Source organism: Pelodiscus sinensis, chromosome 24 (assembly GCF_052426305.1).
Source record: "Pelodiscus sinensis isolate ZL-2025 chromosome 24, ASM5242630v1, whole genome shotgun sequence".
Taxonomy (NCBI): Eukaryota; Metazoa; Chordata; order Testudines; family Trionychidae; genus Pelodiscus; species Pelodiscus sinensis.
Window position 1 is genome coordinate 18,039,788 of NC_143075.1, and position 17,905 is coordinate 18,057,692.

At 50.8% G+C, this 17,905-nt stretch overlaps 1 protein-coding gene across 1 annotated transcript; it reads left to right on the top strand.

Moving 5' to 3' along the window:
* Positions 1 to 397: 397 nt before the first annotated feature.
* On the top strand, positions 398 to 15,004 carry LOC149521722 (uncharacterized). The gene is made up of 7 exons (XM_089773023.1): positions 398 to 1,384; positions 4,495 to 4,629; positions 8,711 to 8,885; positions 9,316 to 9,414; positions 10,666 to 10,757; positions 14,145 to 14,282; positions 14,675 to 15,004. Exons 1-7 carry the CDS (start codon positions 398 to 400, stop codon positions 15,002 to 15,004), a joined length of 1,956 nt encoding a protein of 651 aa, XP_089629149.1.
* Positions 15,005 to 17,905: the final 2,901 nt, after the last annotated feature.

Sequence of the window (17,905 nt, forward strand, 5' to 3'; positions counted from 1 at the left end):
CCAGGCTGCTGTGCCCCACTTCTCCATGGCAGTGGGAAGCAGGGCACCAGCCGCCCTGGAACCCATCCATAGGACGGTTGAGGCAGCCATCATGGCCTCCCCTCCCCAAAACCCAGGGTCTGGGATAGCCAACCCCAACTATCCTACGGTCGGGACAGCTCGGATTCTGTGTCTGGGTGAGGGCGACTCTGCATGCAAGTGCTGAAGAATTTCCAGTTCTGTTAGTGTATTTGTAGTGGGTATTGTCCCACTGAGCCAGTTCCTTCTCTCTCCTAGGTGTTCTCCCAACTCAAATGCTGGCAGCAGCAGAACAGTCCAGAGGATTTTGACAGCGTGCCTGGTCTCCCTGTTTACCCTCCTAGGTGCCATCTCTCTTGATTTAAGCAGCAGCTTTGAAATGTGGAGAAACACAGAGAAGGCCCTTCAGGAACTTTCCTCCTGCGAGAACCTCTTGGCTATTCACCTTATAGGTCTCCTCCAGGAAGAAAGACATGCCTGTGGCTGGGACCAACCAACTAGGAGGAATGGCTCGTGGCTTGCTCAGCTACTGGAAAGGTTAAACCTTCTCTGCCAAGAGTCTGAAGAGCCCTTATACAGCAAGAACCACCAGTGCAAGGAAGAGAAAGGATCTGCCTGTGCGATTTACATCACGAACGTGCAACAAAGATTTAACAGCTCTTGGGATGTTGAGCCTAGCGTGTTGTTGTCTGGAGCTATCTCAGAATTGCTGGAGGGTTTTGATAGCCCCAACGAGGACCTCAAAGCAGCGAGATCGAACCCCGACTGGGCAGATGCGATGTCCCTTAGACTCCTACTTAGAATAAAGGAAGCCATCCTACAAATTCATGAGATGCCCAATGTAACACTACCACCAAGAAGCCTGCAATTAGCATGGCAGCCAATCACCATCCTTCTGAACTTTGCCATCTTCGCATCCAAGAATGTACAGACATGCTGGATGGAGAACGTGAACCTGTCCCGCTATTTCACTCACTATGAAGGGATTTCTCTTTTCATCCCCTTCCTGGGTTCATCCCCAGTAATTCCCAGCAGCAGCCTGGCCAAGGAACTCAGTTATGTGCAGAGCTGCTTGTTACAGAAAGGGTATGAAAAACTCCATATGAAGTCTAAAGAAATCCTCTCTCTGATTAGCCTTAAAATCACACTCTTGGTGATAGCCTGCCTCATCTACCCCATTGTCCTGGTGTCCTTTAAGCAAATGACAGATTGGATCCAGAATTATGCCAGGAACCTTAAGGAAAGGACAGAAGACTTGAAGAAGGAGAGGCGGCTGGCAGAGGACCTCCTGCACCAGATGTTGCCAAAATCTGTGGCCAAGCAGCTGAGGAAACACAAACATGTTCAGGCAGAAAACTATGACCAGGTAAGTGCCGGAATGTGGAGTGTGAATGGCATGTTCGTGGCAGCCTGGATAGAAAAGTGTTATGGAACTGACTTTACTTAAAGGAGTCTCTGGCTGGGGTGAGATTCTGCATCCTCTGTTAACAGTGGCTGGCAACCCTGCCGTTCAGTATAAGTGTTCAGCACTGATCTGCAGGATCAGATGGTGCAAAAAGAAAGGCTGGGTGTTCAAAGTTCAGTGGTAACTATCAAAGGCCCTGCTTTGAAAAGCGTTCTGTTTGGGCATGGGGGGGGGGACTCACCATTGGGGCGTCTCCTGCTGGTAGCTCCAGGAAATTAGTCCTTCCTCAGTAGGGTGCCTCCTTCAGGCTGGTGTCTCCCCCGTCCACGCTCTTGCTCTAGACCCGTATCACTCCCCGATCACAGCATCTTCAGGACACTGCTCTCTGGCAGTCTCTCTAGAGTGGTCTTATCCGCCTTCCGGGGGTCGTAGCGGCCGTCCTTGGTCTAGAGCCAGCCATGGTAGCTGACTGCAGCCTCAGTCTTGCCCTTCACTTCCTGGGCAAGCCACAGTCCTCCCAGGCCACACATCAATGGTGGCTAGACGCAGTGTAAGAGGGAGGGACCCAGACCTTCTTACTATTCTGGGTCCCAACCCAGGGACCCTCTGGCAGTAGCCTTGCCCTGCCCTTGTCTACTCCCTTTTACTACCTCTTGTTCCCCAGGCCACTTCCTTTGTGACCCTTTGCACCCTCCTGGCAAGGCCAGCAGCCTGGCCAGTATCAAGATGAAGCCTCCCTCTCTAGCCCACATGAGCCTTGCCTGCTCTGCTCTTTGGACAGTGCTTCCCCAGAAAACAGGCTCTGCACCTTCCCTAGTCAAGGCCTAACTGGCTTGCTCTGCTGGGCCCCTCCTTATATACAGGGCTGCCCCAGCAAGCCACACCCTGACTGGCTACTTAAAAGCCTCTCCCTAATTGGCCAGGGCTGTGCACAGGCTCCCTCCTTCCTGCTTTCCCCACTTCCAGCCAGTTGCTCCACAGGACTTAAGGGATCACTCACTTGGGTCGGCTTGCAGGATGAAGTCCTAGGTCAATAAGAGCAGGAGTCGAACTGCCCATTTCCAAGATGAAGAGACCCTCCAAGACAGAATGGGTCAAATTCTGCCCTTAATCACATCTCTGTAGCTGCACATCAGTAGGGTTGCGTTGATATCACTGACGTCAGAATCTGGACCGGTACCTTTGATAGAGGGACAGCCATGCCAGACTACTTAGTTGCTATTGCACTGAAGTCAATAGAGTTATAGGGCTATAACCAAGGACCAAATCTGGCCAGAATCCGCTTTCTCTGTAACATCAGAGTTCTGTTGCTAATTGTGCATTGATGCAGCTGGCTGAGGGCCGGAGCAGAGAGAACAGCACAGACATAATTTGCTTTGATTATGTTCTTAATAATCTCTTAGCCAAATGACGCTCAGCGCTATCTCATTCCATCCTTCTTAGTCATTTCCCCCAACCAGTTTTTGTTGCTCTTCTCTGAGCTTTGTCCAGTTTGTCAAAATGTCAAGGAGAACTGCTGAGGACTCCCCCTACCTCATGCATGTGGCTTTCTAAACAAAGCCAACTAGAGGGACATTTATACTTTATGGGCTCTGCAGAAAGCACACAACAAAAATAGCCACCCTGCAGAAATCCTGTTTACTGTGTGTTCCTTTACTTGCAGCCAAGACGCACAAAACCTGAATATTTGCATTTAATTTCTTGGTGTCATTACCCAAATAATAACCTATAATTAGACAATTACACATAATTAACCATAGCAGTTCCATCAAAAGCAGCTAAACCAAGACAGAGGGGGTTTAAAATAAACCATCTGGCATTATAATTGCTACTCACATAAAACAACAGCAGCAACAAAAAAGCCCAACTCATCAATTGCAATTTAAGGAACTGACACAGATCAGGCACTATCACAGGATAGTGAATTATTTGTCGAGGCCACAAACACATGTCAATTCTGAAGGGTTGTTTTCAAAATGTATCTTCCCTTCTGTGTAAATTCTGTGATTAGCAAGACTAGGAAAAACAGACTTTGTGTGAAGGGGGAAAAGTGCCCAGTTAGTAATATTTCCTAATGTGAAAAAATACAATAATGAGATTTTATTTCTGAATCTGTGCTGATTCTTGAACATGGTCTTCATCACAATTTGAATAATGGGGTGGGGGGAGGCTCTGGTTGTGGAAGGAGCCTGCTCCTGGAGATGGATCCTTAGTACATCTTGTTTTAAAACTTCCTGCTAGTTAGCACAAGTAATTTAAGTTGATACAAATGAAGAATCTTGGGAATCAATTACCCCATCTGGCATCCCCCTTTCTATTAAAATCCTTGAAATAAGGGCTGCAGTGCTGTATATTGTGAGTGTGGTCCTTCACACCGAGGTGCATTTCACTCAGCAGGGCTGTGTCTAGACTGGCAAGTTTTTCCGCAAAATCATCTGGTTTTGCGGAAAAACTTGCCAGCTGTCTACACTGGCCGCTTGAATTTCCGGAAAAGCACTGACGATCTCATGTAAGATTGTCAGTGCTTTTCCGGAAATACTGTGCTGCTCCCGTTCGGGCAAAAGTCTTTTTCCGAAAGACTTTTGCACAAAAGGGCCAGTGTAGACAGCACAGTACTGTTTTCCGCAAAAAAGCCCCGATGGCAAAAATGGCGATCGGGGCTTTTTTGCGAAAAACCACATCTAGATTGGCCACGGACGCTTTTCTGCAAAAAGAGCTTTTGCGGAAAAGCGTCCTGCCAATCTAGACGTGCTTTTCCGAAAATGCTTTTAACAGAAAAGTTTTCCGATAAAAGCATTTTCGGAAAATCATGCCAGTGTAGACGTAGCCCAGGAGTTTCAGCACCTTTGTTCAGCATTAGGTTTGGGAAAATTTGTGTCTGGATCCAAGAACCATTATTCTGGTAAACTGACGCCATATTACTTCCAGCGGCACTACCTAACTGAATGGGGAATTGCAGGATCAGGTCCTTGTTTGTAGTTTTTAATCAACGTAAGACACACAAAAACTTCAAAAGCTTCACCACCTTCCCTGGCAACCTTAGCTTCACGCCACCCATCTCTCTCTGCCAGGTGACTATCTTCTTCTCTGACATCGTGGGGTTCACTAGCATCGCTGCCTCCTGCACCCCCCTGCAAGTTGTGGAGATGCTAAACAACCTCTACAACTGCTTCGACACCAGGATTGAGTCCTATGATGTTTACAAGGTGAGTGAAGTTCTCTGCTGGGGAGTGGAAGGGGCACTATGGACCTTCTCAGTCGCTGTCTTGAGAGGGGGGTCAGGTGCTTTTCCAGCTACCTGGTTGTAACAAATGCTGCTGCTACTTCAGCTAATTCTCCCTCACTGGAGCCTTCTGCACCTGTGCCTAGACTATTGGGCTATGTCTACACTGGCATGATTTTCCGAAAATGCTTTTAACGGAAAAGTTTTCCGTTAAAAGCATTTTCGGAAAAGCACGTCTAGATTGGCACGGATGCTTTTGCGCAAAAAAGCCCCGATCGCCATTTTCGCGATCGGGGCTTTTTTGCGGATAACAGTACTGTGCTGTTTCCACTGGCCCTCTTGCGCAAATGATTTGCGCAAGAGGGCTTTTGCCCGAACGGGAGCAGCACAGTATTTCCGCAAGAACACTGACGATCTTGCATGAGATCGTCAGTGTTCTTGCGGAAATTCAAAGGGCCAGTGTAGACAGCTGGCAAGTTTTTCCGCAAAATCATCTGATTTTGCAGAAAAACTTGCCAGTCTAGACACAGCCTTGTGGTAGAGTGGCCAACTCTCCCGGATGGGATAGACCGGACGCCATTGCAGTGAGTGGAGCCTGCCTGGTCTGTCCGGCTAGGAGAGCTATCAGCCCTGTGTGGTGCAGATAGGAGAAGCCCTGTGTAAATTAATGGGAGTAGCAGATGTCAAAATGTAATGAGTGTGACTCGGCCACTAGACCAACTCTCCTCTCCATGAGGAGGCTCCGTGATTCAGCTCACACTCGTCCTAACCCATAGGACGCCCCGAGCCTCTGAGGGACAATTTAAGGGTACATCTACACTAGCCCCCTAGATCGATCTAGGGAGGCTAATGAGGGCAACCGGAACTGCAAATCAAGCCCAGGATTTAAATATCCCGCGCTTGATTTGCATGTTCCCAGCCGGTCGGCATTTTAGAAATTGACTAGCCCAAAGTAACTGCCCGTGTCTACATGCAGCAGTGAAACAGGATCCCGATTTAAAGCCCTAACTCGAATTAGCTGGTATTCCTCCTGCAATGAGGTTTACCAGCTAATTCGAATTAGGGGCTTTAAATCGGAATCCCGTTTCACTGCCGCGTGTAGACGTGGGCAGTTACTTCGGGCTAGTCAATTTCTAAAATGGCGACCGGCTGGGAACATGCAAATCAAGCGCGGGATATTTAAATCCCGGGTTTGATTTGCAATTCCGGTCGCCCTCATTAGCCTCCCTAGATCGATCTAGGGGTCTAGTGTAGACGTACCCTCATACATGATCTCTAGAGCAAAGCTCTAATATGAAGATAGGATTGCAGACAAAGGGAACAGCCACTTCCAGAACCCAACGAACACATTTGGGTACATACCAGGCTCCTTCAGTCTGTACAGGGATCCCAACTCTCACCCAAGGCCCATGGGGCATTTTTTTCTTTCCCTCACAGGCAGCCAGGCCTCTCATAAACTTCTGATTCGACAACATGGATCATGTGCCCTGATCAAGCCAGGTTCAGCAAGACAGCCACAGACGTCCTGACCAACTGGCAGGGATGCCAACAGAGCAGATTAGGGGCTGGCAATTGGGAACTGAACCCTTAATCTGCTAGCTTGGCTGGGAGCTGTAGCTTTGATTCTTTATTCCAGGGGCTCTCAACCTTTCCCGACAGCTGTACCCCTTTGAGGAGTCTGATTCATCTTGTGTACCCCCAACTTTCACCTCACTGAGAAACCACTTGCTTATAAAATCAGACATAAAAATACAAGAAAAGTGTCACAAAACATACAGCACATGGCTACTGGAAAACTGCTCATGTTCTCATTTTTACCATATAATCTATTTATATATTTTAGGAATGTGCATCTGTCTGTGTGTGTGTCTGTCTTGGAGTCCATTTGTTCAAGAACTCCTCCTAAATGGGAAAAGCTAGGACCACCATATGTGGGATACAGTTTCCTCTTCTTCTTACTTAAAGCAAGGTCAGGGATTGGTTGTGGCAGGAAAACGGGAGGTGCCTGGAATGGGAATGTTTCCCATCACATGGAAAGGGAGGAGCGGTTCCGAGGAGGCTATACACACAGTGACCACTAGGGGGCAGTGCGCACCTGGGAGAGCTGTACTGCAGAATGACTACTGGGGGCAGCGGCACCACCAAGAGAGTGGCCAGCTGGGGCTGGGTTTTGCCTGCCCCCACAGCAGTTCCCCATGGCGGGAGGGTGAGGCAGAGTGGGGGGGCACGCAGCCTCATGGGCAGGCAGATGGGGGCATGGAGGAGAAGGTGAGGAGCTTGCGCAGTCTAGTGTTCCCCGCGAAGGTGGAGGCTGCACCCACGGGTGGGAGGCTGGATTTCCCCAGCACTTCTGGGAAGGGCGTACGCAGGGTGGAGCCGGGACATGGTGCTGGGTGAGAAGGGCGGGCCCGTGGGAGGCGGGTTGCAGCTTCCCAGCCATTGTCCACCCCGTGCCCTCTGTCTGGCCTGGCTGTGGCCATGGGCGCATTGGCGCCTGCACAAGCCTGGCTACACGGAGTCCGCCCCATCGAGGGAGCTGCGGGCCCTCCCTGCTCTGGTCCTGGCCCCACAGGAGTCCCCCGTAGGGTTGCCACTATTGGTTCTGCTCATGAGATACTCGGCTGGGGGGTGAAAATAACACATTTCTTACACTGAGAAATGTAAGTGTTGGGGGGGGGCTCAGGACAGGGGGCCGGGAATATGGGGGGGTGCAGGAGTCAGAGCTGGAGTGTATGAGGGGCCTGGGGCAAGGAGCTGGGGTGGGGGCAGGAGGCAGGGCAGAGGGTATGAGGTTTGGCAGACTGGTAACATTGTATTTTCATATTAATGAATATGCAACTATGCAAATACAATGTTACCAGTCCACCAAAAGTTTGTGTTTGCCGGTCTGCAGTATAAAAACAGTTGGGGACCACTGTGCCACCCGACCTGGTAAGTGAAGTCCTGCCCCAAACCTCCTGGGAGCAGTGAGGGGAGAGGGAGAAAGTCCTCCCCCCCCAGACTGGGAGGGGGAAGGAGGAGAAAGACCCCAGCGACCATGCCTGCCTTGGGAGGGGGAAAGAAGAAAGCTCCTGATGGGCTCCCAGGAGGGAGAAATCCCTACCACCTCCTGCCCCAGGAGAGCATGGGGGCCACCAGCTCTCCCCTTCCTGAGCTGGGGGCAGCGGGAAAGGAGACCACTCCCATTAACCCCCCCAGACCAGAACCAGGGGGGAAGGAGACAGCTCCTGCTGGCTCACGGGGACAAGCTGGTGGGCAGGGTGTGTGGCCCGCCGCGCCCCCCATGTCCTTTTCCGGAGTGACACCAGCAGCCATCCCCAACTCCTGCCATGAGCTGTGCCTTCTCCCAACCCGCTGCCCTGATTCCTGCACCCTCACCCCCTGCTCTGAGCCCCTCCTCACCCCCACCCTGACTCCTGCCCTGCACCCCCTGGCTTCCTGCCCTGAGCCCCCCACATCCTAAGGCCCTGCCCTGACTCCTACACCCTTCACACTGCCAGCCCCCTGCCCTGAAGGTCCCTGGCAATGCTGGGTAAGTCTTCTAGTTATAAAATCCATGGAGTGGAAGATAAACAGGACTTACACTTCAGAGGAGAGGACATTGAGCAGTATAAAAAAGTCATTGCATGACATTTGCATGTGGACTGACTTGGCTAGTGCTTTGCACGTAGCTTGTTGTGAAACCAGCACATCTCTAGAGAGTCGATGTGCCCCCGGGAAGACCTCTGAGCATCCCTCTGGTTGAGAACCACGGCTTTATTTCACACGCTGAGGACCAGAGCCTGTTCCGGTGCCATTGCCTCGGATAACGGGGCTCCCCTGCAGGCAGATAAGTAATCCAAGGAGTCTCCATACCTCTGCAGCATGAGAGAACATGCCTGGCAGGACAGGGTGTGATTCTAATACACCCTCCTGGAGCAAATATCCTGCCAGGTGATGAGCGGGTGGGGGCCACAGCAGCCTGTTTTTTCCTGATCCCTGAATCAAAAGCCCACGTGTCCTTTTGAGAGGGAGGTTTGCTTGGCTGGCACCAGGCGTTCAAGGCGGCGTGTCCCTCCCACCAGGTGGAGACCATTGGCGATGCCTACATGGTAGCAAGTGGCCTGCCGGAGCGGAACGGCGAGAAGCATGCCGATGAGATTGCCAAAATGGCGCTGGACTTGGTGACTGCGGTCCGACAGGTCCTGATCCCCCACATGCCAACAGGCAGGCTCCAGATGAGGGCCGGCATCCACACAGGTGCGCAGATGAGTACCAGAAAACGACGTCAGGAGAGAGGTGGCAGGCGAGTGCTTTGAGGTCGGGGTGGGGACAGGAGTTGGGGCTTCTGGGGTGCACTTCCAGAGCCACCACTAATTCCCTGTACAATCCTGAGGTGCTCATGACTCTGGGCCTCAGTGACTCCATCTGCCAAGTAAGGAGAACGATTCTTGCCAATCCCACGGCGGTGCTGTGAAGCTAAAGCAATATTGGCGAAGTGCTTTGAGGTACTCCAGTGTCAAGTGCCGCAGCGGTACAAAGCATTAATCGCGAGACATGTCCCGAAGCCCTTGCACAAGTAACACGCTGAGGGCCTGCACGTCCCACTAACTTCAGAGGGCCAGATGATATGCTTAAGAGGGGACTAATGCTGGCACCTGCATCTCACTTTTCTGTGGCATTTTTGCAGGTCCCTGCGTGGCTGGCGTTGTTGGGTACAAAATGCCCCGTTATTGCCTCTTCGGGGACACCGTGAACACAGCGTCTCGCATGGAGTCCACCAGCCTGCGTAAGTACCTCAGGGGCTTCCCATTCCCCCTTGGACCGGTCTCTCCCTGCGCTCTTTCAACAAAATACCCTTATGCCAGTGCCTCAGGCAGGCTCAGGCCATGACGACTCCCCAGAAAAACCCAACGTACCAGTCACCCCCATGGCCCACCTCAGCCCAGCAGCAAGGGGGACATGTGCAAGTGACTGAGCTTTCTCTGGGGCCGGCGAGTGAGCTCCCGGAGGCTCAAAGAACCATTCCAGGCATCTTCACTTTGCATTCCAAGGGCCAGGTGAAACGCTGCCTCTCGTCTCCCGTTTTCCCATTGGAGAGGCAAGGGGAAAAGAGAGACAATGTCACTTAAGAAATGCTAATGTCACTTTGGGAAGGTGCTCAGATATGATGGCGAGGAGGGAGACACACGAACCAGACCAGAATATGACCCATAGCAGAGAAGGGCAGTAGCCCGAGGCAAGCTCAGCATCTGTTTATAAGGCAAGGCAGGGACCATGGTATGAAGGAAACAGGTACCTTGGAAATACCGTAAATACATGAGTTCTGGCAATGCAGCTTCTTCCTCCTCTCATTGTGCTGTGCATTAGTGGGTGCCACCGCCTGGCTCTCAGTATCTGGTTTTGCGCTCTCTGTCCTCCACAATTCTCCTTCAATCCGCCATCTTCCAAGGCAAGCTACAAGCCTTAGCTACACATCGCTACAGAGCAGTCCTTACCCAGATGCAGAATACGCAGTTGTGTGGGGAACCCAAACATCTGGGGCCCCACTGGGTCTTAATGTCCACTCCCCTGCCTCTTCCTCTCTCTGTGCTGTGGCTCTGCTTCCTCTGGAGAGGAGCGAGTTCATTTTAAAACGACAAAGCCAGCCAGAGCGATTAGCAGAAAACCGAACCCGTGAAAGAGCCATTCAAGTGGGAATGAAGCCACCGAACAGGCATTTGCTCCCCCCACGTATAGACTGTCAGTTTCTGAATGTACTGTGTTCGTCAACACGACCTTCGTTTCAAATTCGCTTTAAAACTCTGTCATTAGTGGGGTGCTGAAGATCATAAAATCACATCTCTAAAAAATCATCACTCCCCTGTTGGGCTTAGGGCACCCGTTAATAGTACTGAGTAGGGCCCCAAAAACTCATAGGATGGCTAAATCCCATGCTGTGCGGAAAAGATTGGGCCAGCTGACATTGAGGCAGGGGGGAAGTTGCTGCTATGGGGTGGTGCGGCACTCGGCATTGCTAATGCTCTGTCCTGAACTGTAGCTCAGAAGATACACATCAGCTCCGCTACGTACCATGCGCTGCTCATAGATGACGCCTATGAAATCGAGCTGAGAGGGGAAATTGATATCAAGGTAACGGGTTCCTGGGGTTCCACAGGAATAAAGCAGTTGAATAGGACAAGGATTGGGAAGAGATGGAAAATTGATCTTCTCCCCCACCCCAAGCCCCGTCACCTCACGTTGGGATTGTTTGGGACCTCACAAATTAAACAGGGTTGGGCCTGGTGGATGATGGGATTGGAGATCATGAGGGAAAAGTCAGCCGGACGGAAGGAGGTGTAATGATTTAGCAGGGGGCATTCAGCCTTCTGAAGCATTCTCGAGGCCCTGGTGTTGCTCTGCTGTCATTCCAAGAAGACAGGGCTACTCAACAAGCGGCCCTCGGGCGTCATGCGGCCCACGGTGTGGTTTGGGTTTACACGGGGCTCAACAGATGGCCTGCGAGTGGAAGCCTTTGAACGTGGCCTCCATTAGGAACACCTTCCATGACGGCGAGACATCTCCTAGGCGGGGTGAGCACTGAAAGAGGCAAGCGGACAGGCTAGCTAGAAAAGACGGGAGCAAGGTGTCGGCATTTCTAGCCCTAGGGAGGAAGTGCCGGGAGTGCTGTGTGAAAGACGCAAATTGCAGAGGGTGTGTTTACACAGCAAAGTTATTTCAAAATAACAGCCGTTATTTCAAAATAACTTTCCCAGCATCTACACACACCAACTGCTATTTCGAAATTAATTTGAAATAGCGGAGGACTTATTTCGAAATTGGTAAACCTCATTCCGTGAGGAATAGCGCCAATTTTTGAAATTGCTGTTTCGAAACAAGTGCTGTCTGGATGCTTATTTCGAAATAGGGGGCTTCCAGCCCTTCCCAGGGTGCCCTGCTGGCTGCCCAGGCCACAAGGTAACTTCTGACCTGATGCCCTGCCTGAACCAGTTTCAGCTGGTCTTAAATGCGATTCAGCATCCAATCAGTGTGGATGTGCTATTTCAAAATAGCAAAAAGCTATTTTGAAATGCATTTTGTGTGTAGATGCATTATTTCAAAATAAGATAATTCGAAATAACTATTTCGAAATTAGATATTTCAAAATAACGCTGTAGTGTAGACATACCCATAGATTTGCCTATACATTTGCATGTATATGCAACCACACTTAAGTTGCGGCCCTTGGCATGTGCTGTGGGTATCACTGTGGCCCCTGAGGCTTCCAAAGCCTAGTAGCCCTGCAATAAGACATGACACCGAAAGGTTCTTGCCCTTCTTCCCGCATGATCACGTCCTGACACTTTTCACACAAGAGTCGGGCTCCTTGCTGCGGTTTTCAGGCCCTATTCCCACAGCTGACCCAAGCTTCCCCTGCCAAATGTGGCAGTTCACATCTCGTGTGTTGCCCTGTGATGTTAAAGGTGTGCGCTATTAAACACACTTGCTGACCCATGTGGCTTCCTTGGCATGGATGGGGTGGATGTGATCCCCGCAGATACAGCTAGTGGAGTAAACAGAAGAGCCTCATCGATACGCTGAATGATGCTGCCAGTTCTCTGCCAGGACCAATCCAGTGTCCCCATGCCGAAGCCATCTCAGCAGCGCGGCACTGCTGTTTCCTTTAGCCCAGAAGAGATCTAAAGCTGCACCTTGCTGGAAGCTGGGTGTCAACTCACAGGAGCAGGGCCCAACAGGGTTGTGAATTTGCTTCAAGACAGAGTTGATTAGGGATAGATAGTTGCTTTTATTAATCTTACTACATTACTACTATTACAGGCTTAATACTGCCAGCTGGTCACACAGTTACTCCAAGGTAATACGCCAAGTATAGGCAGAGCCATGTGTAAAAGAGTAACAGGCATTTGGAAATGCTTACGCCTCTTCTGCCACAGGGTGTGTGTCTAAACTACACCCCTCTGCCTACAGAGGGATGTAGATTAGGCACATCACTATGGCAAATGAAGTGGGGATTTAAATATCCCGCGCTTCATTTGAATAGAAATGGTCACCGCTTTTCGCCGACGCGGCACTTTGCCGGCAAAAAGCGGCAGTCTAAATGGAGATCGGTCGACAAGGAAAGCCTTTTCCGACCGATCCTGTAAACCTCGTTGCACGAGGTGTAAGAGATTGGTCAGAAAAGGCTTTCCTTGTCTACCGATCCCCGTCTACGGGGCAAAGTGCCACGTCGGCAAAATCAATGGCTATTTCTATTGAAATGAAGTGTGGGATATTTAAATCCACACTTCATTTGCAATAGCGATGTGCCTAATCTACATCCCTCTGTTGGCAGAGGGGTGTAGTTTAAACACACCCGGGGAGTCCCGAACCTGTAAGGCCTCACACCAAGGCTGTGGCAGACGTGGTTCCAGCTAGGGGAATCCGGGGCACCCCTGAGGCTGCAAGTCCTCAGTCAGACTCAATGGGTCTGAGACTCCCTACACTAGTTATACTACAGTTGCTTACTGGGTGTGCACGTACCTGGCTCAACAACGTTCTTATCACTTTCATGACCTGAGACCAAGGCCAAACTTGTTTACTGCTCAGTAGTTTCCCAGCTCAAGGCATGGGTTAAAGCTGATAACGCCCAGCTGCTGTTTGGGTTTGTAGGGTCCCAGGCTATGCTAAACTGGGTACAGAAGGGATGGAAATTTCCATCCCAGGCTTGCTAAGCTGCAGGACCCACATATGACTTTTATGTGACACTGGGCAAATGAGAGACATTTCCCTTCTGCTCTGGAGTATTGTGTCCAGTTCTGAGCCCCCCACTATAGAAAGGATGTGGACGCATTGGAGAGGGTCCAGCGGAGGGCAACCAAAATGATTAGGGGTCTGGAGCACATGACCCATGAGGAGAGACGGAGGGTTTTGGGTCTATTTAGTCTGCAGAAGAGAAGAGTGAGGGGGGATTTGATAGCAGCCTTCAACTTCCTGAAGGGAGGTTCCAAAGAGGATAGAGAGAGGCTGGTCTCAGTGATGACAGATGGCAGAACAAGGAGCAATGGTCTCAAGTTGCAGTGGGGGAGGTCTAGGTTGGCTATTAGGAAAAACTATTTCACTAGGCGGATGGTGAAGCACTGGGATGGGTTCCCTAGGGAGGTGGTGGAATCTCCATCCCTAGAGGTTTTTAAGTCCCAGCTTGACAAAGCCCTGGCTGGGTTGATTTAGTTGGGGTTGGTCCTGCCTTGGGCAGGGGGCTGGACTCAATGACTCCTGAGGTCTCTTCCAGCCCTAGGATTCTGTGCTCTCAATATAAGCACCCCAAGTCTGTGCGGAGTATGGGCTCTTGCCATGGGCACTGCTCATTTTCCCAGGAGAAGACGGTAGTAGAAAGTGCATGCACTCCCTCCACCCCGCCACCACAGTTCTAATAGTGCCAGTCCATGTGCTGACCACACACGATAGACACGATCACTTCCCTGTTCTGTTTGCAGCCAGTGGCGATAGGTTTTGTTCTGCTCTCTCCTCCTTTTTGCCCAGGGCAAAGGCAAAATGAACACCTATTGGCTCCTCGGCAACAAGAACTACAGCGTCCAAAACGACAGCCTGGTCTGCCACTGGAATCCAGCCATATCCAGGAAAAAGAAGATGGCAAACAGTCTGATGTCTGCCCAACAAGTAAGGGGCTGAGTGTCCTGAGCAGTGGGAGGGCCTCTAATGGAGATCGGCTGAGATAGTTGGGGAATTTGGATCTTTTTCTGTTATTGCGGTGTGTAGACGTAACCCCAGTGCAGGAGCGGACTGGCCCGGCGGGATACCGGGAATTTCCCGGTGGGCTGTTGTGTCCGCACGCTGTTGCCCGCACTCCAAGCAGCTCCGCATCCGCGCTGTATGCGGCACGCAGAGCCTGAGCCGCTGCCTGCGCCACATGTCGGACATGACACAGGGGGCGGGGCTTGAGGGGCATGTGGGGTGACGTCACGGGGAGGGACGTTCTCAACCCATTTCCCGGGCCTATTTTGATTGCCAATATGCTCCTGCCCCCGTGTTCCTTCCTTTGTGTTTGATAGTCTAGTACAGGTACCATGGGCGCCGTACTGAGTGAGAGGAGCACCACAGCATCTCAGGATGGGTTGGGCTCAGCCAGCCACACCAGAGTAAACTCCGACCTGGCTTGGACAGCTGGCAGTTCTCTCAGCGATGCAGAGCCAGAGCCAAAGAACCGATCTCAACACAGCTACCAAGAGAGCTTCAAGAATAATCTTGTTCCACCGGGCACTCCAGTGTCTGGGTCAGGGGACAACGGTGCCAGTCTGGAGCAAGGGGAATACCGCGGAGACTATGGGAGTGGATTGCTGGGGAAAAATGGGTTTCTCCCAGGGTTTGTGGATGGGATGTGACAGGATGGAATGTGGCCTGTGAGAAGGGACTGGACTTTCCCATGGCATCCAGATAACAAGGGGAGCCATCCCAGGTCTAGGGTTTAAAACTGGATTAGAGCTAGGGAAAGTGATTTTTCTGCAATCCAGCACCTATCATGATGCTACAGCTGGGACCTCCTCACCAACAGGAGAGAGAGAGAGAGAGAGAGAGAGAGAGACTGGGTCAGATTCATATTAGGTTATGTCTACACTACTTTTTTTGGTAGAAGAGGCAATGGGAAAGAGCCGGGAAGCGTCGCTGCTGCCGGGAGTTAAGGAAAAGGAGAGGTACACTCCCGTCATCCTACATTTGCATCACATAGCCATGGCCAAGAAAGACACTAGAATGAAAGAGGCGTATTTCCATCTTCCCTGACGCATTGTGCGTGCTGATTTTCTATGGGTCCTCCTAGCCACGTTTCTTGACTGGGGATATAGTCTGCTTTGGTACACTAGAGCAACACCAGAATGATGTGACTGAAGTGAAAGGAGTTACACCGAGGCTATGTCTACACTACGGTTGTTGTTTTTTGCGGAAGAGGCAATGCAAATGAAGCGCTCATTAGCATTTTCTCACACTTCGTTTGCATAATCTCTTCTGATGCTTTTTGCACAAGAGGTTTTTGCGCAAAAACTAGCAGTGTAGATGGATCCATTTTGTGCAAAAAAAAACCCTTTTGCGCAAGATCCTTTTGCCTCCAAAAAGAAGGTCTACAGATCTTGCACAAAAGGGTTTTCATGGATTGAAAAGGGATCCGTACGCTCAAAAAGGTTGGGAACCACTGATCTCTCCCTTTTCTATTCACTTCTTTGACTGCCGCTGCACATTGAGTGGCTGTTTTCAGAGAACTACCCTCAAGAATTCTAAGATCTCTCTCTCGAGTGGTAAGAGCTAATTTAGACCCCATCATTTTTTATGTATGGTTGGGATTCTGTTTTCTTTCCAATGTGCATTACTTTGCATTTATCAACATTGAATTTCATCTGCCATTTTGTTGCCCAGTCACCCAGTTTTGAGAAATCGTTTTGTAGATCTTCGCAGTTTGTTCGGGACTTCACTATCTTGAGTAGTTTTATATCATCTGCAAATTTCGCCATCTCTGTTTACCCCTTTTCCCAGATCATTTACGACTCTATCGAACAGTTCCAGTCCTGGTACCAACCCACGGGAACACCACTGTTTAACCTCTCTTTATTCTGAAAAATGACCATTTATTCCTACCCTTTGTTTCTTATCTTTTAGCCAGTTACTGATCCATGAGCAGACCTTCCCTCTTCTCCCATGACCGCTTAGTCTGCTTAAGAGAATTTGGTGAAGGACTTTGTCAAAGGCTTTCTGAAAGTCCAAGTCCCCAATATCAAATCTTGTCCACATGTTTGTTGGCCCCCACAAAGAATTCTAATAGATAGGTCAGGTGCAGTGGAGCTGACAACCTCGCCAGGCCCCTGGGTAAGATGGGAGGGGGGGGAGACTGGCTCTGCATTGGAAGGGGAGGGGCCTCAGGTGAAAGGTGAGGCTGGGGCAGCCACAGTGCACCCTCCCCCCCCCCAGCCCTTCGAACTGCCTGGAGCGTGCCTCATGCTGCTCCAGCAGGGATTTAAAGGACTCTGGGCTTCGGGCACCACTGCTGCCATGGTAGCAGCAGTGGCTGAGAACTCCAGGCCCTTTGAATCAGCAGGCCCAGGGCAGTTGCCCCCTCATAGGTGGGCATGGTGAGTCGGATTGTCTTTTACAAAAGCTGTGCCTGACTCTTCACCAATATAGCATGTTCCTCTGAGCATTCGACAGCCCTGTCCTTTACTAGCGTGTGAACCAATTTACCTGGTCCTGACGTTAGGCTTACCGGCCTATAATTTCAAGGGTCATCTCTGGAGCTCTTTTAAAAACATCCTTGTTCCATGAGCTATCCTCAGGCTTCTGGTACAAAGGCTGGTTTAAGGCCTAGGTTACTTACCGCAGTTAGCAGTTCTGCAATTTTAAATCCTTCAGAAACTCTTAGGGGCAATACCAGCCGGTCCTGATGACTGATCACTGTTCCATTGACCAGTGTATTCCAAAACCACATGAGCGAGCACATCCCCCCCTTGCCCTCCCCGCCCCCCAGGTTGGTGCACAACATGGACACTGCAAGGATGGAATCCTTCCGCCAGGTGTCAGCCAGTGCTCAGCAGCTGTGAGGCTGCTTCTGGGTAAAGCAGGAGAGGAGGGAACAGGAAGGACACTGCAGGAAAGCCAGCACTTTGCAGCCCAAGAACACTAAGGCACTAAGCAAAGCAGCCCTAAAAGGAGAGGGGGAGGAGGGGAGGCAGCTGTTTGTGCAGGGCGGCAGGAGCAGCGCGTTCTCAGTGATTGTTATGAAAATCCTGGGTCCAGATCAGAAAAGGGATTTGCATGGGAAAGGAGCCTGTTCAGATCTTCAGCCGCTTCAGAGGGGATGTTCCTTGAGAAAGCAGCCCGGACTTCATGATGACAGGCAGTATCATTAGTGCAGCCTGTGCTGGTTCAGCCATTGTCTGCTCCTGCTCCTATGGGGAGCATCCTTCTGTGCACTTGGTCTGTGCTGCCCCATAGCTGAATCATAGCTCCAGGTGATTTGGGGGATGCTTGGGCCTGAAATGGCCAGCTTGGGGCTGTGTAGAGGCAGGCTGGGTCCTCCCTTGTCTGGGCAATATGGGACTGAGGAGGAGGGACACTCAGCTCAACTGGAGAGCCCTCTTTTGCCTGCATTATGATCCAGTGGGAACCAGGCCTGCGACCCTGCCATGACTGGACCAAGACCAATGTTCTCTCTAATCTTTTCCATCCACGTGTGGATTTTTTCAATATATGTACAGAATAAATTTTGTTATGTGCACCAAGGCGTGTGTGAATGTGCACCA